The 27158-nt window shown below is 46.4% G+C and overlaps 2 protein-coding genes across 2 annotated transcripts in view; one reads left to right on the plus strand and one right to left on the minus strand.

Annotated features, from left to right (window-relative positions):
• The window catches only part of LOC116361442 (sodium/glucose cotransporter 5-like), an 82003-nt gene that overhangs the window by 24637 nt on the left and 30208 nt on the right, over positions 1–27158 (minus strand). Inside the window, 1 exon segment of the mRNA XM_031815868.1 lies at positions 2563–2670. Within this exon segment, the coding sequence (XP_031671728.1) occupies positions 2563–2670 (108 nt within the window).
• Positions 5763–27158, plus strand: part of LOC109886551 (protein FAM83G) — a 37657-nt gene continuing 16261 nt past the window's right edge. The window contains exons 1-5 of the mRNA XM_031815867.1: positions 5763–7221; positions 9460–9627; positions 20411–20535; positions 20962–21457; positions 22355–23272. Of these exons, the coding sequence (XP_031671727.1) occupies positions 6739–7221; positions 9460–9627; positions 20411–20535; positions 20962–21457; positions 22355–23272 (2190 nt within the window). The 5' untranslated portion in view covers positions 5763–6738. The remainder of the gene's footprint in view (positions 7222–9459; positions 9628–20410; positions 20536–20961; positions 21458–22354; positions 23273–27158) is intronic.

Here is a 27158-nt window from a genome sequence, read left to right on the forward strand (position 1 = left end):
CCCACGGTATTGTCTATTCCAATTCAACCCAACCCCACGGTATTGTCTATTCCAATTCAAGCCCACGGTATTGTCTATTCCAATTCAACCCAACCCCATGGTATTGTCTATTCCAATTCAACCCCATGGTATTGTCTATTCCAATTCAAGCCTGTGGTATTGTCTATTCCAATTCAACCCCACGGTATTGTCTATTCCAATTCAACCCCATGGTATTGTCTATTTCAATCCAAGCCAACCCCTCGGTATTGTATATTCCAATTCAAGCCCATGGTATTGTCCATTCCAGTTCAAGCCAACCCCACGGTATTGTTTATTCCAATTGAAGCCCATTGTATTGTCTATTCCAAATCAAGCCAACCCCATGGTATTGTCTATTCCAATCCAAGCCCGTGGTATTGTCTATTCCAGTCCAAGCCAACCCCATGGTATTGTCTATTCCAATTCAAGCCAACCCCATGGTATTGTCTATTCCAAATCAAGCCTGTGGAATTGTCTATTCCAATTCAACCCCATGGTATTGTCTATTCCAATTCAAGCCTGTGGTATTGTCTATTCCAATTCAACCTCATGGTATTGTCTATTCCAATTCAACCCCACTGTATTGTCTATTCCAATTCAAGCCCATGGTATTGTCTATTCCAATCCAACCCCATGGTATTGTCTATTCCAAGCCAACCCCATGGTATTGTCTATTCCAATTCAAGCCCATGGTATTGTCTATTCCAATTCAAGCCCATGGTATTGTCTATTCCAATTCAAGCCCATGGTATTGTCTATTCCAAGCCAACCCCATGGTATTGTCTATTCCAATCCAACCCAACCCCACGGTATTGTCTATTCCAATTCAAGCCAACCCCATGGTATTGTCTATTCCAATTCAAGCCCATGGTATTGTCTATTCCAATTCAAGCCCATGGTATTGTCTATTCCAAGCCAACCCCATGGTATTGTCTATTCCAATTCAAGCCCATGGTATTGTCTATTCCAATTCAAGCCAAACCCATGGTATTGTCTATTCCAGTTCAAGCCAAGCCCATGGTATTGTCTATTCCAATTCAACCCTATGGTATTGTCTATGCCAATCCAACCCAACCCCACGGTATTGTCTATTCCAATCCAACCCCACGGTATTGTCTATTCCAAGCCAACCCCATGGTATTGTCTATTCCAATTCAAGCCCATGGTATTGTCTATTCCAAGCCAATCCGACGGTATTGTCTATTCCAATCCAAGCCAACCCCACGGTATTGTCTATTCCAAGTCAAGCCAACCCCACGGTATTGTCTATTCCAATTCAACCCCATGGTATTGTCTATTCCAGTTCAACCCAACCCCATGGTATTGTCTATTCCAGTTCAAGCCAACCCCACGGTATTGTCTATTCCAATTCAAGCCAACCCCATGGTATTGTCTATTCCAATTCAACCCCATGGTATTGTCTATTCCAGTTCAACCCAACCCCATGGTATTGTCTATTCCAGTTCAAGCCAACCCCATGGTATTGTCTATTCCAATCCATGCCAACCCCATGGTATTGTCTATTCCAATTCAACCCAACCCCATGGTATTGTCTATTCCAGTTCATGCCAACCCCATGGTATTGTCTATTCCAATTCAACCCCAATGGTATTGTCTATTCCAATTCATGCCAACCCCATGGTATTGTCTATTCCAATTCAACCCAACCCCATGGTATTGTCTATTCCAATTCAACCCAATCCCATGGTATTGTCTATTCCAGTTCAAGCCAACCCCATGGTATTGTCTATTCCAATTCAACCCAACCCCATGGTATTGTCTATTCCAGTTCATGCCAACCCCATGGTATTGTCTATTCCAATTCAACCCCATGGTATTGTCTATTCCAATTCATGCCAACCCCATGGTATTGTCTATTCCAATTCAACCCAACCCCATGGTATTGTCTATTCCAATTCAACCCAATCCCATGGTATTGTCTATTCCAATCCAAGCCAAGCCCATGGTATTGTCTATTCCAATCCAAGCCAAGCCCATGGTATTGTCTAAAAGGGTCTTACCTGCTGAACATGGTTGTATTAGAGACACTGTCTGATCTGAAATCCAGCAGCAGGAGACTTGGACTGATTCATCTAAACGCTACAAGTTAGATTTCTTAAATTTATGTTATTGTAACTTTAGCTTCTCAAACCAACGATGAGGACATTCATATATATTAAGAGCAAGTTCTACGTTCCTGATACATTCTACACCACCCAGAGACATTACGGATACATTCTACACAACTCAAGAGACATTCTACACAACCCAGAGACATTCTACACCACCCAGAGACATGACTGATACATTCTACACCACCCAGAGACATGACTGATACATTCTACACCACCCAGAGACATTTAACACCACCCAGAGACATGACGGATACAATCTACACCACCCAGAGACATGACGGATACATTCTACACCACCCAGAGACATTCTACACCACCCAGAGACATTCTACACCACCCAGAGACATGATGGATACAATCTACACCAGGCTTTTACACACATACAGCATTACACACACTCACTCACCGCTGGGCATGAGTTCGATGACCAGTTTTGGGAAGGCGATGTTGGAGCAGCCCACCTCCGCTCCACACACCCTCACACACTCCTCTGGGTCCACACACCCCACCGAGTCTGGAACACACAGTTATTACCCTGGTTTTAATGCCTATGATTATTACACACAACATTATTACCCTGGTTTTAATGTCTATGATTATTACACACCATTATTATTACCCTGGTTTTAATGCCTATGATTATTACACACCATTATTATTACCCTGGTTATAATGTCTATGATTATTACACACCATTATTATTACCCTGGTTTTAATGCTTATGATTATTACACACCATTATTATTACCCTGGTTTTAATGTCTATGATTATTACACACACCATTATTACCCTGGTTATAATGTCTATGATAATTACACACACCATTATTACCCTGGTTTTAATGTCTGTGATTATTACACACACCATTATTATTACCCTGGTTATAATGTCCATGATTATTACACACACCATTATTACCCTGGTTATAATGTCTATGATTATTACACACACAATTATTACCCTGGTTATAATGTCTATGATTATTACACCTCATTATTACCCTGGTTTAAATGCCTATGATTATTACACACGATTATTACCCTGGTTTTAATGTCTATGCTTATTACATACCATTATTACCCTGGTTTTAATGTCTATGATTATTACACACCATTATTACCCTGGTTTTAATGCCTATAATTATTATACACCATTATTATTACCCTGGTTTTAATGTCTATGATTATTATACACCATTACTATTACCCTGGTTTTAATGCCTATGATTATTATACACCATTATTATTACCCTGGTTTTAATGTCTATGATTATTATACACCATTATTATTACCCTGGTTTTAATGCCTATGATTATTATACACCATTATTATTACCCTGGTTTTAATGTCTATGCTTATTACATACCATTATTACCCTGGTTTTAATGTCTGTGATTATTATACACACCATTATTATTACCCTGGTTATAATGTCTATGATTATTACACACCATTATTACCCTGGTTTTAATGTCTATGATTATTACACACCATTATTATTACCCTGGTTTTAATGTCTATGATTATTATACACACCATTATTATTACCCTGGTTTTAATGTCTATGATTATTACACACCATTATTATTACCCTGGTTTTAATGTCTATGATTATTACACACCATTATTACCCTGGTTATAATGTCTATTATTATTACACACCATTATTATTACCCTGGTTTTAATGTCTATGATTATTATACACCATTATTATTACCCTGGTTTTAATGCTTATGATTATTACACACCATTATTATTACCCTGGTTTTAATGTCTATGATTATTACACACCATTATTATTACCCTGGTTTGAATGTTTATGATTATTACACACCATTATTACCCTGGTTATAATGTATATGATTATTACACACCATTATTATTACCCTGGTTATAATGTCCATGATTATTACACACACCATTATTACCCTGGTTATAATGTCTATGATTATTACACACCATTATTACCCTGGTTAAAATGTTTATGATTATTACACACCATTATTACCCTGGTTTTAATGTCTATGATTATTACACACAATTATTACCCTGGTTTGAATGTCTATGATTATTACACACCATTATTATTACCCTGGTTATAATGTCTATGATTATTACACACCATTATTATTACCCTGGTTTTAATGTCTATGATTTTGACCTCCAGGGCGCCCTATTGGGCATTGATGGAGTAACGGCCCCTCGATCTACTTTTGTTTACGTTTTTATTAGACCACTCGCAGAACAGCTCCCCTCCTTTATAAAGGACACCAGCAGTATGATCTCTATCATTGAATCTCTTGATCCTCTCCCTGAGAATACCTTGTTAGTTACTTTTGATGTTGAGTCATTATACATTTTTCTTCTGCAACGTGACCCTTGTGAACTACCTTCCAGTTGCATGCAATATAACATTGGCTGAAATTGTACTCACACATAACTATTTCATGTTTCTGCATGGTTTCTTTATTCAGACGAAGGGCACTGCTATGGGATCCCCCATGGCTCCTAACTATGCTAATGTGTATGTGGTTTACATGGAGAAACAGTCTATTTTCAATCCTCTCAAAAATGTTTCTTGCCTATCATTATTTGGAAACGGTATGTTGATGATATTTTTGTGATGCCAAACAGCTCCAGGCGTTCCATGCTTTTCTTAACTCCTGTTCTGAACATTTGAGATTTACTATGCAATCTGACACACGTCAAATCAGTTTCCTTGATCTTCTGATCTTGTGTGAAGATAATGTTCTATACACTGATCTTTACAGGAAGCCTACTGATCGTAACAGTTTGTTGAGGACTGATAGTTGTCACCCGCTTCCCCTGAAAAACAGTTTACTCTACAGCCAATTCTGTCGAATCAAAAGAATTAGCAAAAAACAATCAGATTTCGACAGAAATATGTCTGAGACGCAAAGAAAGTTCAAGGAGAGGGGCTACAAGACTGATCAGATTAATATTGCCATTGAGAAAATTCAAAACAAAACGAGACATGACCTTGTTCAAGTCTCGCAAAAAGACTCATTCTTGTGTTCTAACTACCCGCTATTCAAAGTGCTCTGAACAAAAGAAGGGAATTGTTCACAAACATTGGCACATTCTAAAATCCGATGATAGTCTCGGTAATGTGTTTTCGGACCTTCCCTTGGTCGTATTCTCGCGGGGCAGAAATCTCAGAGATCAATTGGTACACTCTGATTTACCACCCCAAGATATTCCTGAACAACGTGTAACGGTGGGTGAGTGCGTTAAAAGCAGAGAGCAAAGTAAACGGGAAAAAAACCTTTTAATGTCCTTAACAAAACCAGGTCCAAACATGGGTGAATGCACTAAAACTCAGGTGCAACACACACCATTATTATTACCCTGGTTTTAACGTATATGATTATTATACACAATTATAACCCTCGTTCCATTGGAAATGAATGTACTTCTGGTGAACCAAAATGTAAAACACTGTCGGTGTGATCGAGGCGTAACCGGCTACAAAAAAAGTCAATTCTGACTAAAGCTGGATACCTTCTAGCCACGACACATGAGGCGGGGTTATAGTGTTTCTAGGTTCTCTCTCTATTATTTACTGACCCACTAACCGGACACTCCGCCCTCGAGTCCCCGGTGAGGACAGCTTCCGTTACAGAGTTCACAGCTCGAGTTACAGACAGACACGCTAGATCTCTCCGCGATACAGGATAATTAGCGGTTATTAACTGTCGTTATTATTAACTGTTCGTTTTGTATTTGGGACTTTGTCTATAAAAGGACAAGACACATTTGGAAGAAACTCCGCAGAGTTTTGTCGCAAAGCAGCTCCAACTGTCAACAGTTTTCTGGAGGAACTAAACGGGATCTAGGAAGTGCCTCGCTTCCAGTAAAATACAACCGAGAGAAAAGTTTTTAACCGCAGACAGACGAGACTTTTTTTAAAAGAGTCTCGTCATCAGAATAGTTGAACAAGTCACCCACGTCCATCTGGATTAAAGCTGTTGCTGTTTGAAAAGATCCTCTGACTCACACGAACACACATCCCCGGTGCTCGACCGGAACGGGGCTGAAGCGGTCATGTGTGACGGGCGTGGCGGGGTGGGGAAGTTTGTCCCGGTTTACCTGTGTCTGCGTGTTTGTTCATGAGATGTGGTTTGAGGCTCCACTGGGAGATGAACCCGTGATAATCTCACAGAGACATTTTACATTCAGCCTGTAACTATTTACTTCTGCTCAATTCTATTGCGTTTTACAACACGAGGAGACGCACTGACTCAATTTGGACGACCGGTAGTTTATACGGTGCTGCTGATTAACTAGTCGGTCTCGGTTTCTGTCGGCTTTGAGGAGAAAAGTCGCCGTTTTATTTATTTTAAACCTTATTCGTGTTTTATGGGATAAATCGTGGGAAGCTGGTGTACACGGATACGAATACAACATGAGCTGAGACAGTTGAACTCTTGTCGGAAAGGTTTGGTAAATCTCCCGGTTCAACCGTGGGATTGTATATTTAATGTTCTTCAGTATTATCTGCTGTGTTATATTATTGATCCGTCAGTGATTATCAGTTAGGTATTGATCAAGCGTAGAGCCATGGCTCTGTCTCAGGTGCAGTGTCTCGATGAGCATCACATCAACTGGCGCGTGACCGAGTCCAAACCCGAGTTCTTCTACAGCGAGGACCAGCGGCTCGCGCTCGAGGCTCTGCTGACCGGGGGGCGAGAGGCCTTTAGCAGCTACCTCAGTGAACATGACCTCCGACACTTCCTGTCTGAACCGGAGCTCCTGCGGCTGGCGCGCACCGTGGAGGCCTACCGGCCTGGAAGCGAGCACCTCAAGGCCGAGGCGGGAGCGGGCAGCGCGTCCCCGAAGGAGTATGACGGGGGCAATGGGCCACTGTCATTACAGTACTGGCCCGACCGCTCTGAAGGTTCTATACCCGACCTGGACCTGGGCTGGCCCGACGCCGTGTCATACCGAGGAGTGACACGTGTCAACGTGCACACGCAGCCCCCAGCTGATGGACAAACACACATCAAGGAGGTGGTCCGGAAGACTATATCACAGGCTCAGAAGGTAGACTACACACAGTACAGACTATATCACAGGCTCAGAAGGTAGACTACACACAGTACAGACTATATCACAGGCTCAGAAGGTTGACTACACACAGTACAGACTATATCACAGGCTCAGAAGGTAGACTACACACAGTACAGACTATATCACAGGCTCAGAAGGTAGACTACACACAGTACAGACTATATCACAGGCTCAGAAGGTAGACTACACACAGTACAGACTATATCACAGGCTCAGAAGGTAGACTACACACAGTAAAGACTATATCACAGGCTCAGAAGGTAGACTACACACAGTACAGACTATATCAGACTCAGAAGGTAGACTACACACAGTAAAGACTATATCACAGGCTCAGAAGGTAGACTACACACAGTAAAGACTATATCACAGGCTCAGAAGGTAGACTACACACAGTAAAGACTATATCACAGGCTCAGAAGGTAGACTACACACAGTACAGACTATATCAGACTCAGAAGGTAGACTACACACAGTACAGACTATCACAGGCTCAGAAGGTAGACTACACACAGTACAGACTACAGACTATAACAGACTCAGAAGGTAGACTACACACAGTACAGACTACAGACTATAACAGACTCAGAAGGTAGACTACACACAGTACAGACTACAGACTATAACAGACTCAGAAGGTAGACTACACACAGTACAGACTACAGACTATAACAGACTCAGAAGGTAGACTACACACAGTACAGACTATAACAGACTCAGAAGGTAGACGCCACACAGTACAGACTATAACAGACTCAGAAGGTAGACTACACACAGTACAGACTATAACAGACTCAGAAGGTAGACTACACACAGTACAGACTACAGACTATAACAGACTCAGAAGGTAGACTACACACAGTACAGACTATCACAGGCTCAGAAGGTAGACTACACACAGTACAGACTACAGACTATAACAGACTCAGAAGGTAGACTACACACAGTACAGACTACAGACTATAACAGGCTCAGAAGGTAGACTACACACAGTACAGACTACAGACTATAACAGACTCAGAAGGTAGACTACACACAGTACAGACTACAGACTATAACAGACTCAGAAGGTAGACTACACACAGTACAGACTATAACAGACTCAGAAGGTAGACTACACACAGTACAGACTATAACAGACTCAGAAGGTAGACTACACACAGTAAAGACTATATCACAGGCTCAGAAGGTAGACTACACACAGTACAGACTACAGACTATAACAGGCTCAGAAGGTAGACTACACACAGTACAGACTATAACAGACTCAGAAGGTAGACTACACACAGTACAGACTATAACAGACTCAGAAGGTAGACTACACACAGTACAGACTACAGACTATAACAGACTCAGAAGGTAGACTACACACAGTACAGACTATAACAGACTCAGAAGGTAGACTACACACAGTACAGACTACAGACTATATCACAGGCTCAGAAGGTAGACTACACACAGTACAGACTATAACAGACTCAGAAGGTAGACTACACACAGTACAGACTTAGAAGGTAGACTACACACAGTACAGACTACAGACTATAGACTATATCACAGTCTCAGAAGGTATGTGGTCAGTGATGTTGACATGAGGACCTGTTAGATGGGTCAGGGTTATAACTACTGTGTGTCTGTTCTCCAGGTTATAGCAGTAGTAATGGATCAGTTTAGTGACGTTGACATAAGGACCTGTTAGATGGGTCAGGGTTATAACTACTGTGTGTCTGTTCTCCAGGTTATAGCAGTAGTAATGGATCAGTTTAGTGATGTTGACATAAGGACCTGTTAGATGGGTCAGGGTTATAACCACTGTGTGTCTGTTCTCCAGGTTATAGCAGTAGTAATGGATCAGTTTAGTGATGTTGACATAAGGACCTGTTAGATGGGTCAGGGTTATAACTACTCTGTGTCTGTTCTCCAGGTTATAGCAGTAGTAATGGATCAGTTTAGTGACGTTGACATCTATAAGGACCTGTTAGATGGGTCAGGGTTATAACCACTGTGTGTCTGTTCTCCAGGTTATAGCAGTAGTAATGGATCAGTTTAGTGATGTTGACATCTATAAGGACCTGTTAGATGGGTCAGGGTTATAACCACTGTGTGTCTGTTCTCCAGGTTATAGCAGTAGTAATGGATCAGTTTATTGATGTTGACATAAGGACCTGTTAGATGGGTCAGGGTTATAACTACTGTGTGTCTGTTCTCCAGGTTATAGCAGTAGTAATGGATCAGTTTAGTGACGTTGACATCTACAAGGACCTGTTAGATGCGGCCTATAAGAGAAGAGTTCCTGTCTACATCGTCATCGACACATCTGCTGTCTCCTGCTTCCTGGACATGTGTTGTAGAGCCAACATGCACCAGGGACACCTCAAGGTAACACACACACACACACACACACACACACACACACACACACACACACACACACACACACACACACACACACACACACACACACACACACACACACACACACACACACACACACAGGGTTTCAGATACTTGTAAAATAATGTCAATAGTTTATCTGTAGGTGTTTCAGCTTGCCTGGCTTAAAGGTAGACTTTGTGAAATGATGTTGAGCAGCACCGGAGATATTAAGATGAGCGAGATGCAACACTGCGCTCTCACACGGTCACACACATTATTTGCTTCTCTCTCCCCTGTTTTCTTACTGTCTTCTCTGTTTCTTTCTCTCTTCCTCCCCCCTTCTCTCTCTCTCCGCTGTTCTCTCTCTCTCCCTCCCCCCTTCTCTCTCTCCGCTGTTCTCTTCTCTCTCCCTCCCCCTTCTCTCTCCCTCCCCCCTTCTCTCTCTCTCCCCCCTTCTCTCTCTCTCCGCTGTTCTCTTCTCTCTCCCTCCCCCTTCTCTCTCCCTCCCCCCTTCTCTCTCTCTCCCCCCTTCTCTCTCTCTCCGCTGTTCTCCCTCTCTCTCCCTCCCCCCTTCTCTCTCTCTCTCCGCTGTTCTCTTCTCTCTCCCTCCCCCTTCTCTCTCCTCCCCCCTCCCCCCTTCTCTCTCTCCCTCCTCCCCCCTTCTCTCCTTCTCCTCCCTCCCCCTTCTCTCTCCCTCCCCCTTCTCTCTCCCTCCCCCCTTCTCTCTCTCTTCCGCTGTTCTCTTCTCTCTCTCCCTCCCCCTTCTCTCTCCCTCCCCCCTTCTCTCTCCCTCCCCCTTCTCTCTCTCCCTCTCCCCCTTCTCTCTCTCCCTCCCCCTTCTCTCTCCTCCCTCCCCCTTCTCTCTCTCTCTGCTGTTCTCTTCTCTCTCCCTCCCCCTTCTCTCTCTCCCTCCCCTCTCTCTCTCTCTCCCTCCCCCCTTCTCTCTCTCTCCACTGTTCTCTTCTCTCTCCCTCCCCCTTCTCTCTCCTCCCTCCCCCCTTCTCTCTCTCTCCGCTGTTCTCTTCTCTCTCCCTCCCCCTTCTCCCTCCCTCCCCCCTTCTCTCTCTCCGCTGTTCTCTCTCCCTCCCCATTCTCTCTCCCTCCCCCTTTTCTCTCTCCGCTGTTCTCTTCTCTCTCCCTCCCCTTCTCTCTCTCCGCTGTTCTCTCTCCCTCCCCCTTCTCTCTCTCCGCTGTTCTCTTCTCTCTCCCTCCCCCTTCTCTCTCCCTCCCCCCTTCTCTCTCTCTGCTGTTCTCTGTTCTCTCCCTCCCCCTTCTCTCTCTCCGCTGTTCTCTCTCCCTCCCCCTTCTCTCTCTGCTGTTCTCTTCTCCCCCCTCACCATTTTCTCCCACCCCCACGCCTTCCCCTCCATCTCTAGTTTACTGCACTGGGGACATTTTCCTTTGGTACAGAAATATTACCCACAAGGTATTGCTCCGCCCAATGCCACACCCTTATTACAGAGACTAACTCCGCACACACACACACACACACACACACACACACACACACACACACACACACACACACACACACACACACACACACACACACACACACACACACACACACACACACACACACACACACACACACACAGGGTTTCAGATACTTGTAAAATAATGTCACTACTTTATCTGTACGTGTTTCAGCTTGCCTGGCTTAAAGGTAGACTTTGTGAAATGATGTTGAGCAGCACCGGAGATATTAAGATGAGCGAGATGCAACACTGCGCTCTCACACGGTCACACACAGTACTTAATCACGTCCACGGTTTCGCTTCACGCTGTTCACAGTGTGGTAGTCAGGGCAAGAAAAGAGCCTAGAGAGTTGAGCCTCTACTTCAACGCTCTTAGTTGTTGTGGACGTTCACCCACTATGCCATTTACTTTCTGTATTTACATCATATCTCTGAGTCGACCTTTAATAAACACAAACTGCCAACCCTGCTGGGTCTGTCTGGTTGTAGTCCTGACAGACTGTCTTGTCTCTGTCTGTCTGTCTGGTTTTAGTCTTGACCGACTGTCTTGTCTCTGTCTGTCTGTCTGTCTGTCTGGTTGTAGTCTTGACCGACTGTCTTGTCTCTGTCTGTCTGGTTGTAGTCCTGACAAACTGTATTGTCTCTGTCTGTCTGTCTGGTTGTAGTCCTGACAAACTGTCTTGTCTCTGTCTGTCTATCTGTCTGGTTGTAGTCCTGACAAACTGTCTTGTCTCTGTCTGTCTGTCTGGTTGTAGTCCTGACAGACTGTCTTGTCTCTGTCTGTCTGTCTGTCTGGTTGTAGTCCTGACAAACTGTCTTGTCTCTGTCTGACTGTCTGGTTGTAGTCCTGACATACTGTCTTTACTCTGTCTGATTGTAGTCCTGACCGACTGTCTTGTTTCCTTCTTTCTGTCTGGTTGTAGTCCTGACCGACTGTCTTGTTTCCTTCTGTCTGTCTGATTGTAGTCCTGACCGACTGTCTTGTCTCTGTCTGTCTGTCTGGTTGTAGTCCTGACCGACTGTCTTGTCTCTGTCTGTCTGGTTGTAGTACTGACAGGCTGTCTTGTCTCTGTCTGTCTGGTTGTCTGTCAGTCTGGTTGTAGTCCTGACAGACTGTCTTGTCTCTGTCTGTCTGGTTGTAGTACTGACAGACTGTCTTGTCTGTCTCTCTGGTTGTAGTACTGACAGACTGTCTTGTCTGTCTGTCTGGTTGTAGTACTGACAGACTGTCTTGTCTCTGTCTGGTTGTAGTCCTGACAGACTGTCTTGTTTCCGTCTGTCTGTCTGGTTGTCATTCTGACCGACTGTCTCTGTCTGTCTGTCTGGTTGTAGTCCTGACCGACTGTCTTGTTTCCTTCTGTCTGTCTGTCTGGTTGTAGTCCTGACCGACTGTCTTGTTTCCTTCTGTCTGTCTGGTTGTAGTCCTGACCGACTGTCTTGTCTCCTTTTGTCTGTCTGGTTGTAGTCCTGACCGACTGTCTTGTTTCCTTCTGTCTGATTGTAGTCCTGACCGACTGTCTTGTCTCTGTCTTTCTGTCTGGTTGTAGTCCTGACCGACTGTCTTGTTTCCTTCTGTCTGTCTGATTGTAGTCCTGACCGACTGTCTTGTCTCTGTCTGTCTGTCTGGTTGTAGTCCTGACCGACTGTCTTGTCTCTGTCTGTCTGGTTGTAGTACTGACAGGCTGTCTTGTCTCTGTCTGTCTGTCTGTCTGTCTGTCTGTCTGTCTGGTTGTAGTCCTGACAGACTGTCTTGTGTCTGTCTGTCTGGTTGTAGTACTGACAGACTGTCTTGTCTGTCTGTCTGGTTGTAGTACTGACAGACTGTCTTGTCTCTGTCTGGTTGTAGTCCTGACAGACTGTCTTGTTTCCGTCTGTCTGTCTGGTTGTCATTCTGACCGACTGTCTTGTTTCCGTTTGTCTGTCTGGTTGTAGTCCTGACCGACTGTCTTGTCTCTGTCTGTCTGTCTGGTTGTAGTCCTGACCGACTGTCTTGTTTCCTTCTGTCTGTCTGTCTGGTTGTAGTCCTGACCGACTGTCTTGTTTCCTTCTGTCTGTCTGGTTGTAGTCCTGACCGACTGTCTTGTTTCCTTCTGTCTGTCTGGTTGTAGTCCTGACCGACTGTCTTGTTTCCTTCTGTCTGTCTGGTTGTAGTCCTGACCGACTGTCTTGTCTCCGTCTGTCTGTCTGGTTGTAGTCCTGACCGACTGTCTTGTTTCCTTCTGTCTGTCTGGTTGTAGTCCTGACCGACTGTCTTGTCTCCTTTTGTCTGTCTGGTTGTAGTCCTGACCGACTGTCTTGTTTCCTTCTGTCTGATTGTAGTCCTGACCGACTGTCTTGTCTCTGTCTGTCTGTCTGGATGTAGTCCTGACCGACTGTCTTGTCTCTGTCTGTCTGGTTGTAGTCCTGACTGACTGTCTTGTTTCCTTCTGTCTGTCTGATTGTAGTCCTGACCGACTGTCTTGTTTCTGTCTGTCTGTCTGGTTGTAGTCCTGACCGACTGTCTTGTTTCCTTCTGTCTGTCTGATTGTAGTCCTGACTGACTGTCTTGTCTCTGTCTGTCTGTCTGGTTGTAGTCCTGACCGACTGTCTTGTTTCCTTCTGTCTGTCTGGTTGTAGTCCTGACCGACTGTCTTGTCTTGTGTCTGTCTGTCTGGTTGTAGTCCTGACCGACTGTCTTGTCTTGTGTCTGTCTGTCTGGTTGTAGTCCTGACCGACTGTCTTGTTTCCTTCTGTCTGTCTGGTTGTAGTCCTGACAGACTGTCTTGTTTCCGTCTGTCTGTCTGGTTGTCATTCTGACCGACTGTCTTGTTTCCGTTTGTCTGTCTGGTTGTAGTCCTGACCGACTGTCTTGTCTCTGTCTGTCTGTCTGGTTGTAGTCCTGACCGACTGTCTTGTTTCCTTCTGTCTGTCTGTCTGGTTGTAGTCCTGACCGACTGTCTTGTTTCCTTCTGTCTGTCTGGTTGTAGTCCTGACCGACTGTCTTGTTTCCTTCTGTCTGTCTGGTTGTAGTCCTGACCGACTGTCTTGTTTCCTTCTGTCTGTCTGGTTGTAGTCCTGACCGACTGTCTTGTCTCCGTCTGTCTGTCTGGTTGTAGTCCTGACCGACTGTCTTGTTTCCTTCTGTCTGTCTGGTTGTAGTCCTGACCGACTGTCTTGTCTCCTTTTGTCTGTCTGGTTGTAGTCCTGACCGACTGTCTTGTTTCCTTCTGTCTGATTGTAGTCCTGACCGACTGTCTTGTCTCTGTCTGTCTGTCTGGATGTAGTCCTGACCGACTGTCTTGTCTCTGTCTGTCTGGTTGTAGTCCTGACTGACTGTCTTGTTTCCTTCTGTCTGTCTGATTGTAGTCCTGACCGACTGTCTTGTTTCTGTCTGTCTGTCTGGTTGTAGTCCTGACCGACTGTCTTGTTTCCTTCTGTCTGTCTGATTGTAGTCCTGACTGACTGTCTTGTCTCTGTCTGTCTGTCTGGTTGTAGTCCTGACCGACTGTCTTGTTTCCTTCTGTCTGTCTGGTTGTAGTCCTGACCGACTGTCTTGTCTTGTGTCTGTCTGTCTGGTTGTAGTCCTGACCGACTGTCTTGTCTTGTGTCTGTCTGTCTGGTTGTAGTCCTGACCGACTGTCTTGTTTCCTTCTGTCTGTCTGGTTGTAGTCCTGACCGACTGTCTTGTTTCCTTCTGTCTGTCTGGTTGTAGTCCTGACCGACTGTCTTGTTTCCTTCTGTCTGGTTGTAGTCCTGACCGACTGTCTTGTTTCCTTCTGTCTGTCTGGTTGTAGTCCTGACCGACTGTCTTGTCTCTGTCTGTCTGTCTGGTTGTAGTCCTGACCGACTGTCTTGTCTCTGTCTGTCTGGTTGTAGTACTGACAGGCTGTCTTGTCTCTGTCTGTCTGGTTGTCTGTCAGTCTGGTTGTAGTCCTGACAGACTGTCTTGTCTCTGTCTGTCTGGTTGTAGTACTGACAGACTGTCTTGTCTGTCTCTCTGGTTGTAGTACTGACAGACTGTCTTGTCTGTCTGTCTGGTTGTAGTACTGACAGACTGTCTTGTCTCTGTCTGGTTGTAGTCCTGACAGACTGTCTTGTTTCCGTCTGTCTGTCTGGTTGTCATTCTGACCGACTGTCTCTCTCTGTCTGTCTGGTTGTAGTCCTGACCGACTGTCTTGTTTCCTTCTGTCTGTCTGTCTGGTTGTAGTCCTGACCGACTGTCTTGTTTCCTTCTGTCTGTCTGGTTGTAGTCCTGACCGACTGTCTTGTCTCCTTTTGTCTGTCTGGTTGTAGTCCTGACCGACTGTCTTGTTTCCTTCTGTCTGATTGTAGTCCTGACCGACTGTCTTGTCTCTGTCTTTCTGTCTGGTTGTAGTCCTGACCGACTGTCTTGTTTCCTTCTGTCTGTCTGATTGTAGTCCTGACCGACTGTCTTGTCTCTGTCTGTCTGTCTGGTTGTAGTCCTGACCGACTGTCTTGTCTCTGTCTGTCTGGTTGTAGTACTGACAGGCTGTCTTGTCTCTGTCTGTCTGTCTGTCTGTCTGGTTGTAGTCCTGACAGACTGTCTTGTGTCTGTCTGTCTGGTTGTAGTACTGACAGACTGTCTTGTCTGTCTGTCTGGTTGTAGTACTGACAGACTGTCTTGTCTCTGTCTGGTTGTAGTCCTGACAGACTGTCTTGTTTCCGTCTGTCTGTCTGGTTGTCATTCTGACCGACTGTCTTGTTTCCGTTTGTCTGTCTGGTTGTAGTCCTGACCGACTGTCTTGTCTCTGTCTGTCTGTCTGGTTGTAGTCCTGACCGACTGTCTTGTTTCCTTCTGTCTGTCTGTCTGGTTGTAGTCCTGACCGACTGTCTTGTTTCCTTCTGTCTGTCTGGTTGTAGTCCTGACCGACTGTCTTGTTTCCTTCTGTCTGTCTGGTTGTAGTCCTGACCGACTGTCTTGTTTCCTTCTGTCTGTCTGGTTGTAGTCCTGACCGACTGTCTTGTCTCCGTCTGTCTGTCTGGTTGTAGTCCTGACCGACTGTCTTGTTTCCTTCTGTCTGTCTGGTTGTAGTCCTGACCGACTGTCTTGTCTCCTTTTGTCTGTCTGGTTGTAGTCCTGACCGACTGTCTTGTTTCCTTCTGTCTGATTGTAGTCCTGACCGACTGTCTTGTCTCTGTCTGTCTGTCTGGATGTAGTCCTGACCGACTGTCTTGTCTCTGTCTGTCTGGTTGTAGTCCTGACTGACTGTCTTGTTTCCTTCTGTCTGTCTGATTGTAGTCCTGACCGACTGTCTTGTTTCTGTCTGTCTGTCTGGTTGTAGTCCTGACCGACTGTCTTGTTTCCTTCTGTCTGTCTGATTGTAGTCCTGACTGACTGTCTTGTCTCTGTCTGTCTGTCTGGTTGTAGTCCTGACCGACTGTCTTGTTTCCTTCTGTCTGTCTGGTTGTAGTCCTGACCGACTGTCTTGTCTTGTGTCTGTCTGTCTGGTTGTAGTCCTGACCGACTGTCTTGTCTTGTGTCTGTCTGTCTGGTTGTAGTCCTGACCGACTGTCTTGTTTCCTTCTGTCTGTCTGGTTGTAGTCCTGACCGACTGTCTTGTTTCCTTCTGTCTGTCTGGTTGTAGTCCTGACCGACTGTCTTGTTTCTGTCTGTCTGTCTGGTTGTAGTCCTGACCGACTGTCTTGTTTCCTTCTGTCTGTCTGGTTGTAGTCCTGACCGACTGTCTTGTTTCCTTCTGTCTGTCTGGTTGCAGTCCTGACCGACTGTCTTGCTTCCTTCTGTCTGTCTGGTTGTAGTCCTGACCGACTGTCTTGTTACCTTCTGTCTGTCTGGTTGTAGTCCTGACCGACTGTCTTGTTTCCTTCTGTCTGTCTGGTTGCAGTCCTGACCGACTGTCTTGCTTCCTTCTGTCTGTCTGGTTGTAGTCCTGACCGACTGTCTTGTTTCCTTCTGTCTGTCTTGTTGCAGTCCTGACCGACTGTCTCGTTTCCTTCTGTCTGTCTTGTTGCAGTCCTGACCGACTGTCTTGCTTCCTTCTGTCTGTCTGGTTGTAGTCCTGACCGACTGTCTTGTTTCTGTCTGTCTGGTTGTAGTCCTGACCGACTGTCTTGTTTCCTTCTGTCTGTCTGGTTGTAGTCCTGACCGACTATCTTGTTTCTGTCTGTCTGGTTGTAGTCCTGACTGACTGTCTTGTTTCCTTCTGTCTGTCTGGTTGTAGTCCTGACCGACTGTCTTGTTTCTGTCTGTCTGGTTGTAGTCCTGACCGACTGTCTTGTTTCCTTCTGTCTGTCTGGTTGTAGTCCTGACCGACTGTCTTGTTTCCTTTCCCTTTTCTCTGTTCCTTTGAGCTGTTTGTTTGTCTGTCTGGTCTGTCTGTTATCTCTCTGTCTGTCTGTTATCTCTCTGTCTGTCTGTTATCTCTCTGTCTGTCTGCTATCTCTGTCTGTATGTATTCTGTGGAGAATAGAGGAACTAGTTCGGCAGTTTGTCTGTCTGCTATCTCTCTCTGTCTGTATGTATTCTGTGGAGAATAGAGGAACTAGTTCGGTAGTTTGTCTGTCTGCTATCTCCCCCTGTCTGTATGTATTCTGTGGATAATAGAGGAACTAGTTCTGCAGTTTGTCTGTCTGCTATCTCTCTGTCTGTCTGCTATCTCTGTCTGTATGTATTCTGTGGAGAATAGAGGAACTAGTTCTGCAGTTTGTCTGTCTGTTATCTCTCTGTCTGTCTGCTATCTCTGTCTGTATGTATTCTGTGGAGAATAGAGGAACTAGTTCTGCAGTTTGTCTGTCTGTTATCTCTCTGTCTGTCTGCTATCTCTGTCTGTATGTATTCTGTGGAGAATAGAGGAACTAGTTCTGCAGTTTGACTGTCTGTTATCTCTCTGTCTGTATGTATTCTATGGAGAATAGAGGAACTAGTTCTGCAGTTTGTATGTCTGTTATCTCTCTGTCTGTCTGCTATCTCTGTCTGTATGTATTCTGTGGAGAATAGAGGAACTAGTTCTGCAGTTTGACTGTCTGTTATCTCTCTGTCTGTATGTATTCTGTGGAGAATAGAGGAACTAGTTCTGCAGTTTGTCTGTCTGTTATCTTTCTGTCTGTCTGCTATCTCTGTCTGTATGTATTCTGTGGAGAATAGAGGAGCTAGTTCTGCAGTTTGACTGTCTGTTATCTCTCTGTCTGTATGTATTCTGTGGAGAACAGAGGAACTAGTTCTGCAGTTTGACTGTCTGTTATCTCTCTGTCTGTATGTATTCTGTGGAGAATAGAGGAACTAGTTCTGCAGTTTGTCTGTCTGTTATCTCTCTGTCTGTCTGCTATCTCTCTCTGTCTGTATGTATTCTGTGGAGAACAGAGGAACTAGTTCTGCAGTTTGTCTGTCTGTTATCTCTCTGTATGTATGTATTCTGTGGAGAATAGAGGAACTAGTTCTGCAGTTTGTCTGTCTGCTATCTCTCTCTGTCTGTATGTATTCTGTGGAGAATAGAGGAACTAGTTCTGCAGTTTGTCTGTCTGCTATCTCTCTCTGTCTGTATGTATTCTGTGGAGAACAGAGGAACTAGTTCTGCAGTTTGTCTGTCTGTTATCTCTCTGTCTGTATGTATTCTGTGGAGAATAGAGGAACTAGTTCTGCAGTTTGTCTGTCTGCTATCTCTCTGTCTGTCTGCTATCTCTGTCTGTATGTATTCTGTGGAGAATAGAGGAACTAGTTCTGCAGTTTGTCTGTCTGTTATCTCTCTGTCTGTATGTATTCTGTGGAGAATAGAGGAACTAGTTCTGCAGTTTGTCTGTCTGTTGGGTAAACGGTTAACAGCACAAATGTTTTGCATGTTTATCCATTTAATGTTTCAGAACATGTTATCCTGATTATTGATTCTTCTCTCTGTCTGTATGTATTCTGTGGAGAATAGAGGAACTCGTTCTGCAGCTTAACTCTTGGAGTTGTTAAGTGTTTTAGTTTCAGAAGCTTCCAGAAGAACATTCAGCACATTCCATACTGCTGCTACAGTCAATTAGACACACGCACGCACACACAAACACAATTAAATCAACCACATAGACTACACTCTAAAGACAGTACATTGGGAAAGTATTCAGACCCCTTGACTTTTAACACATTTTGTTTTACGTTACAGCCTTATTCTACACACAATACCCCATAATGACATCATAATACCCCATAATGACATCACAATACCCCGTAATGACATCACAATACCCCATAATGACATCACAATACCCCGTAATGACATCACAATACCCCATAATGACATCATAATACCCCATAATGACATCACAATACCCCATAATGACATCACAATACCCCATAATGACATCACAATACCCCATAATGACATCATAATACCCCATAATGACATCACAATACCCCGTAATGACATCACAATACCCCATAATGACATCACAATACCCCGTAATGACATCACAATACCCCATAATGACATCATAATACCCCATAATGACATCACAATACCCCGTAATTAGATTGATGAGGAAACATATTTGTTTAATCCATGTTAGAAAGGCTGTAATGTAACAGAATGTGGAAACATGGAAGGAGTCTGAATTCTTAACGAATGTACTGACCACCTCCCACCTCCTAAATGATCAGAGCTTCTCTCTCTCTGCTGTTCTCTCTCCCTCCCCCTTCTCTCTCTCCGCTGTTCTCTCTCCCTCCCCCTTCTCTCTCCCTCCCCCTTCTCTCTCTCTGCTGTTCTCTCTCCCCCCCTTCTCTCTCTCCACTGTTCTCTCTCCCTCCCCCCTTCTCTCTCCCTCCCCCTTCTCTCTCTCTCTCCTCTGTTCTCTTCTCTCTCCCTCCCCCTTCTCCCTCCCTCCCCCCTTCTCTCTCTCCGCTGTTCTCTTCTCTCTCCCTCCCCCTTCTCCCTCCCTCCCCCCTTCTCTCTTTCCGCTGTTCTCTTCTCTCTCCCTCCCCCCTTCTCTCTCCCTCCCCCTTCTCTCTCTCCACTGTTCTCTTCTCTCTCCCTCCCCCTTCTCTCTCCCTCCCCCTTCTCTCTCTCTGCTGTTCTCTTCTCTCTCTCCCTCCCCCTTCTCTCTCTCCACTGTTCTCTTCTCCCCCCTCCCCATTTTCTCCCACCCCCACGCCTATCCCTCCATCTCTAGTTTTACTGCACTGGGGACATTTTCCTTTGGTAAAGCAATATTACCCAAGAGGCATTGCTCCTCCTAACGCCACACCCTTATGTGTGTTGTGTGTGTGTGTGTGTGTGTGTGTGTGTGTGTGTGTGTGTGTGTGTGTGTGTGTATATTAATGTGTGTGTGTGTGTGTGTGTATATTAATGTGTGTGTGTGTGTTCTCTGTCCTCTAGAACCTGCGTGTGCGATGTAGTGAAGGAGTAGAATTCTACACTCGCTCGGCTCAGAAGGTCCGAGGTTCTCTCAGTCAGAGATACATGCTGGTAGACGGAGACAGAGCTGTGACTGGATCATACAGGTACCCTGACCTCTGACCCTCTCAGTCAGAGATACCCTGACCCCTGACCCTCTCAGTCAGAGATACATGCTGATAGACAGAGACGTGACTGGATCAAACAGGTACCCTGACCTCCGACCCTCTCAGTCAGAGATACATGCTGATAGACAGAGACGTGACTGGATCAAACAGGTACCCTGACCTCTGACCCTCTCAGTCAGAGATACATGCTGATAGACAGAGACGTGACTGGATCAAACAGGTACCCTGACCCCTGTCCCTCTCAGTCAGAGATACATGCTGGTAGACAGAGACAGGGCTGTGACTAGATCATACAGGTACCCTGACCCCTGACCCTCTCAGTCAGAGATGCATGCTGGTAGACAGAGCCGTGACTGGATCATACAGGTACCCTGACCCCTGACCCTGTATGTTCTCTCTCCTCAGCTTCACGTGGTCGGCGTCTCGTCTGGACCGGAACCTGATCACGGTTCTGAGCGGTCAGGCAGTTGAGACGTTCGACAAACAGTTCCGTGACCTCTACATGACCTCTAGGGGTGTGTCCCTCGCCAAGGTTCTGCTGGAGGAGGAGCCTATCCCTGACCTCACCCCCATCGCCACCCCCGCCCCGGTCTCCGCAGCTGTTGCTAGGAAACTAATCAACCCTAAATACGCCCTAGTTACGTCACAGGCTAAAGCTAACAATGCTAGCCCAGCTAGCTCTGCTAACGACTCTAGCAACAAGAACTCCACTACCCAAAATCCACTGGGACGGGTTCTAAAGCCTGCCAGAGAGCCAGTGGAGGCCCCGCCCCTCCACCCAGGACTAGCCAATCTGGAGAAGGCGTACCTGATCCCATACCTGCCCACCTGGCCGGAGCCAGACCCCCCCCGCGACGTGATTGGCTTCATCAACGTGAGAGACGCGTCCCGCCCCCAACAGGTTTGTTACTCTCTATTGTTCCCCTTTCCCCTAACCCTCTCTCCTCACCCTCACCCTCTCTCCTCACTCTAACCCTTTCTCCTCACCCTAACCCTTTCTCCTCTCCTAACCCTTTCTCCTCTCCTAACCCTTTCTCCTCTCCTAACCCTTTCTCCTCACCCTAACCCTTTCTCCTCACCCTAACCCTTTCTCCTCACCTAACCCTCTCTCCTCACCCTAACCCTTTCTCCTCACCCTAACCCTTTCTCCTCACCCTAACCCTTTCTCCTCACCCTCACCCTCTCTCCTCACCCTCACCCTCTCCTCACCCTAACCCTCTCTCCTCACCCTCTCTCCGCACCCTAACCCTCTCTTCTCACCCTCTCTCCTCACCCTAACCCTCTCTCCTCACCCTCACCCTCTCTCCTCACCCTCACCCTCTCTTCTCACCCTCACCCTCTCTCCTCACCCTAACCCTCTCTCCTCACCTTACCCTCTCTCCTCACCCTAACCCTCTCTCCTCACCCTAACCCTCTCTCCTCACCCTAACCCTCTCTCCTCACCCTAACCCTCTCTCCTCACCCTAACCCTCTCTCCTCACCCTAACCCTCTCTCCTCACCCTAACCCTCTCTCCTCACCCTAACCCTCCTCTCCTCACCCTCACCCTCTCTCCTCACCCTCTCTCCTCACCCTCACCCTCTCTCCTCACCCTAACCCTCTCTCCTCACCCTAACCCTCTCTCCTCACCCTAACCCTCTCTTCTCACCCTCTCTCCTCACCCTCACCCTCTCTCCTCACCCTCACCCTCTCTCCTCACCCTCACCCTCTCTCCTCACCCTCACCCTCTCTCCTCACCCTTTCTCTAACACATGTAACATGTGTAGGACCTGACTGATAATGTTTCTGACTGTTAACAGGTCCACCTCCAGAGAAGTCAACAGTTTGAGACCAGCCAGGCCATCAGGTTCAGCTCTCCCTTCAGCCTACCTGAGAAACCCCTACCTGAGACTGCTACTCTACGGAATACACAGCACGACAAACACACGCCTGATACACAGAACCCTGATACGCCTGATACACAGAACCCTGATACACAGAACCCTGATACCCCTGATACACAGAACCCTGATACACAGAACCCTGATACGCCTGATACACAGAACCCTGATACACAGAACCCTGATACGCCTGATACACAGAACCCTGATACGCCTGATACACAGAACCCTAATACACCTGACATAAACCCCTCCGCGCCTCCAGTCCCTAAACCTCGCACCCTGCAGCTCCTCATTAGCCCTGCCCATTCTCACCAGTCTGGCCAACCACAGGTCAGCCTGGTCCCCAGGACTGAAAGCCAATCAGGGACACCGCCTGCCTCCATCAGCCAATCGGAAACACTGATGGATACCAAGTCCCGCCATGGGCAGAGAGACGAGAAAGAGGAGGAGGAGGAGTGGCTCGAGGAGGAGGAGTGGCTGGAGGAGGGGCTAGAGGGGAGGCGGGGCAGCAGTAGTCATGACGATAATGGCAGCACCACGGCGCTATGTGACCAGACAGCCAATAACACGTCGTCTGACGACTTATACTACGAGTGCAACGAATCAGACCCCACAGAATCCTCGCCGGTGGCCAATGGGTTAACAGCAGAGTTGGGCCGGGTTGGCGAGGGTCATCGTCATGGAAATGGAGTCAATGTGATGGCGAGGTTCTCCCAGAGCATGCTGGACCTTCGGCCTCACAGCCAATCAGACGACAGGGGAGTTCTAATGAGCCAATCACAGGACCGAAGGGGTCAACAGACACGCCCTCAGCCACACAGACATATCGGACAGGTGAGACACTGTGGGTTAATAACCCTCACTAGGAGAGGACCAGATTAGACCTAGGGGTCAACAGACACATCAGACAGGTGAGACACCGTGGGTTAATAACCCTCACTAGGAGAGGACCAGATTAGACCTAGGGGTCAACAGACACATCAGACAGGTGAGACACCGTGGGTTAATAACCCTCACTAGGAGAGGACCAGATTAGACCTAGGGGTCAACAGACACATCAGACAGGTGAGACACCGTGGGTTAATAACCCTCACTAGGAGAGGACCAGATTAGACCTAGGGGTCAACAGACACATCAGACAGGTGAGACACCGTGGGTTAATAACCCTCACTAGGAGAGGACCAGATTAGACCTAGGGGTCAACAGACACATCAGACAGGTGGAGACACCGTGGGTTAATAACCCTCACTAGGAGAGGACCAGATTAGACCTAGGGGTCAACAGACACATCAGACAGGTGAGACACCGTGGGTTAATAACCCTCACTAGGAGAGGACCAGATTAGACCTAGGGGTCAACAGACACATCAGACAGGTGGAGACACCGTGGGTTAATAACCCTCACTAGGAGAGGACCAGATTAGACCTAGGGGTCAACAGACACATCAGACAGGTGGAGACACCGTGGGTTAATAACCCTCACTAGGAGAGGACCAGATTAGACCTAGGGGTCAACAGACACATCAGACAGGTGGAGACACCGTGGGTTAATAACCCTCACTAGGAGAGGACCAGATTAGACCAAGGGGTCAACAGACACATCAGACAGGTGGAGACACCGTGGGTTAATAACCCTCACTAGGAGAGGACCAGATTAGACCTAGGGGTCAACAGACACATCAGACAGGTGGAGACACTGTGGGTTAATAACCCTCACTAGGAGAGGACCAGATTAGACCTAGGGGTCAACAAGGTTAGGGTTAGGACACATGTCCGGGCCATGCAGCCAGAGAGTTGATACAGTGCATTTGGAATGTATTCAGACCTCTAGTCATTTTGTTACGTTAAAGACTTATTCTATAATGTATTACATTGATTTTTTTACCTCAACAATCTACACACAATACCCCATAATGACGAAGCAAAAATAGTTTTTTTCGACATTTTTGCAAATTTATTTAAAAAAAATTGAAATATCACGTAAGTATTCAGACCCTTTAACCTACCAGCTTGGCACACCTGTATCTGGTTTATCCTACTCTGTCAGGTTGGCACACCTGTATCTGGTTTATCCTACTCTGTCAGGTTGGCACACCTGTATCTGGTTTATCCTACTCTGTCAGGTTGGCACACCTGTATCTGGTTTATCCTACTCTGTCCGGTTGGCACACCTGTATCTGGTTTCTCCTACTCTGTCAGGTTGGCACACCTGTATCTGGTTTCTCCTACTCTGTCAGGTTGGCACACCTGTATCTGGTTTCTCCTACTTTGTCAGGTTGGCACACCTGTATCTGGTTTCTCCTACTCTGTCCGGTTGGCACACCTGTATCTGGTTTCTCCTACCCTGTCAGGTTGGCACACCTGTATCTGGTTTCTCCTACTCTGTCAGGTTGGCACACCTGTATCTGGTTTCTCCTACTCTGTCAGGTTGGCACACCTGTATCTGGTTTCTCCTACTCTGTCAGGTTGGCACACCTGTATCTGGTTTCTCCTACTCTGTCAGGTTGGCACACCTGTATCTGGTTTCTCCTACTCTGTCCGGTTGGCACACCTGTATCTGGTTTCTCCTACTCTGTCAGGTTGGCACACCTGTATCTGGTTTCTCCTACTCTGTCAGGTTGGCACACCTGTATCTGGTTTCTCCTACTTTGTCAGGTTGGCACACCTGTATCTGGTTTCTCCTACTCTGTCCGGTTGGCACACCTGTATCTGGTTTCTCCTACTCTGTCAGGTTGGCACACCTGTATCTGGTTTCTCCTACTCTGTCAGGTTGGCACACCTGTATCTGGTTTCTCCTACTCTGTCAGGTTGGCACACCTGTATCTGGTTTCTCCTACTCTGTCAGGTTGGCACACCTGTATCTGGTTTCTCCCACTCTGTCAGGTTGGCACACCTGTATCTGGTTTCTCCTACTCTGTCAGGTTGGCACACCTGTATCTGGGGCGTTTCTCTTACTCTGTCAGGTTGGCACACCTGTATCTGGGGTGTTTCTCCTACTCTGTCAGGTTGGCACACCTGTATCTGGTTTCTCCTACTCTGTCAGGTTGGCACACCTGTATCTGGTTTCTCCTACTCTGTCAGGTTGGCACACCTGTATCTGGGGCGTTTCTCTTACTCTGTCAGGTTGGCACACCTGTATCTGGGGTGTTTCTCCTACTCTGTCAGGTTGGCACACCTGTATCTGGGGAGTTTCTCCTACTCTGTCAGCTTGGCACACCTGTATCTGGGGAGTTTCTCCTACTCTAGAGTCTTCTTGGGTATGACGCTACCAGCTTGGCACACCTGTATCTGGGGAGATTCTCCTACTCTAGAGTCTTCTTGGGTATGACGCTACCAGCTTGGCACACCTGTATCTGGGGAGTTTCTCCTACTCTGTCAGGTTGGATGGGGAGCGTCGCTGCACAGCTATTTTCGATTGGGTTCATGTCCGGGTTCTGGCTGGGCCACTCAGCGACTTGTCCCAAAGCCGCTCCTGTGTTGTCTTGGCTGTGTAATTAGGGTCGTTGTCCTGTTGGAAAGTGAACCCCCCCCCCCAGTCTGAGGTCCTGAGTGCTCTGGAGCAGGTTTTCTTCAAGGATCTCGCTGTATTTTGCTCCCTTCATCTTTCCCTTGATCCTGACTAGTCTCCCGGTCCCTGCCACTGAAAAACATGTCCACCGCATGTTGCCGCCACCACCATGCTTCACCGTAGGGATGGTGCCAGTTTTCCTTCAGACGTGACGCTTGGCATTCAGGCCAAAGATTTCAATTTTGATTTCATCAGACCAGAGAATCTTGTTTCTCATGGTTAGAGTCCTTTAGGTGTCTTTTGGCAAACTCCAAGTGGGCTGCCATGTGCCTTTTACTGAGGAGTGGCTTCCGTCTGGCCACTCTACCATAAAGGCCTGATTCGTGGAATGCTGCTGAGGCAGTTGTCCTTCTGGAAGGTTCTCCCATCTCCACAGAGGAACTCTAGAGCTCTGTCAGAGTGACCATCAGGTTCTTGGTCACCTTCCTGACCAAGGCCCCTCTCCCCCGATTGCTCAGTTTGGCCGGGGTTGCCAAAGGAAGAGGTGGATACAAACTTCTTTCTTTTCAAACCTGTTTTTGCTTTGTCATTATGGGGTATTGTGTGTAGATTGATGAGGGAAAACTATTTAATCAATTTTAGAATAAGACTGTAACGTAACAAAATATGAAAAAAGGAAAGGGGTCTGAATACTTTTGGAATGCACTTTATGTTCTGTTAATGAAGAGTTGATATGTCTGGTTAATGGAGAGTTGATATGTCTGGTTCATGAAGAGTTGATATCTCTGGTTAATGGAGAGTTGATATGTCTGGTTAATGGAGAGTTGATATGTCTGGTTAATGAAGAGGTGATATGTCTGGTTAGTGAAGAGTTGATATGTCTGGTTAATGAAGAGGTGATATGTCTGGTTAATGAAGAGTTGATATGTCTGGTTAATGAAGAGGTGATATGTCTGGTTAATGAAGAGGTGATATGTCTGGTTAATGAAGAGTTGATATGTCTGGTTAATGAAGAGTTGATATGTCTGGTTAATGAAGAGTTGATATGTCTGGTTAATGAAGAGTTGATATGTCTGGTTCATGCAGCCAGAGAGTTGATATGTCTGGTTAATGAATAGTTGATATGTCTGGTTAATGCAGCCAGAGAGTTGATATGTCTGGTTAATGAAGAGTTGATATGTCTGGTTAGTGAAGAGTTGATATGTCTGGTTAA

The sequence above is a fragment of the Oncorhynchus kisutch genome, unplaced genomic scaffold (genome assembly GCF_002021735.2).
Source record: "Oncorhynchus kisutch isolate 150728-3 unplaced genomic scaffold, Okis_V2 scaffold660, whole genome shotgun sequence".
Taxonomy (NCBI): domain Eukaryota; kingdom Metazoa; phylum Chordata; class Actinopteri; order Salmoniformes; family Salmonidae; genus Oncorhynchus; species Oncorhynchus kisutch.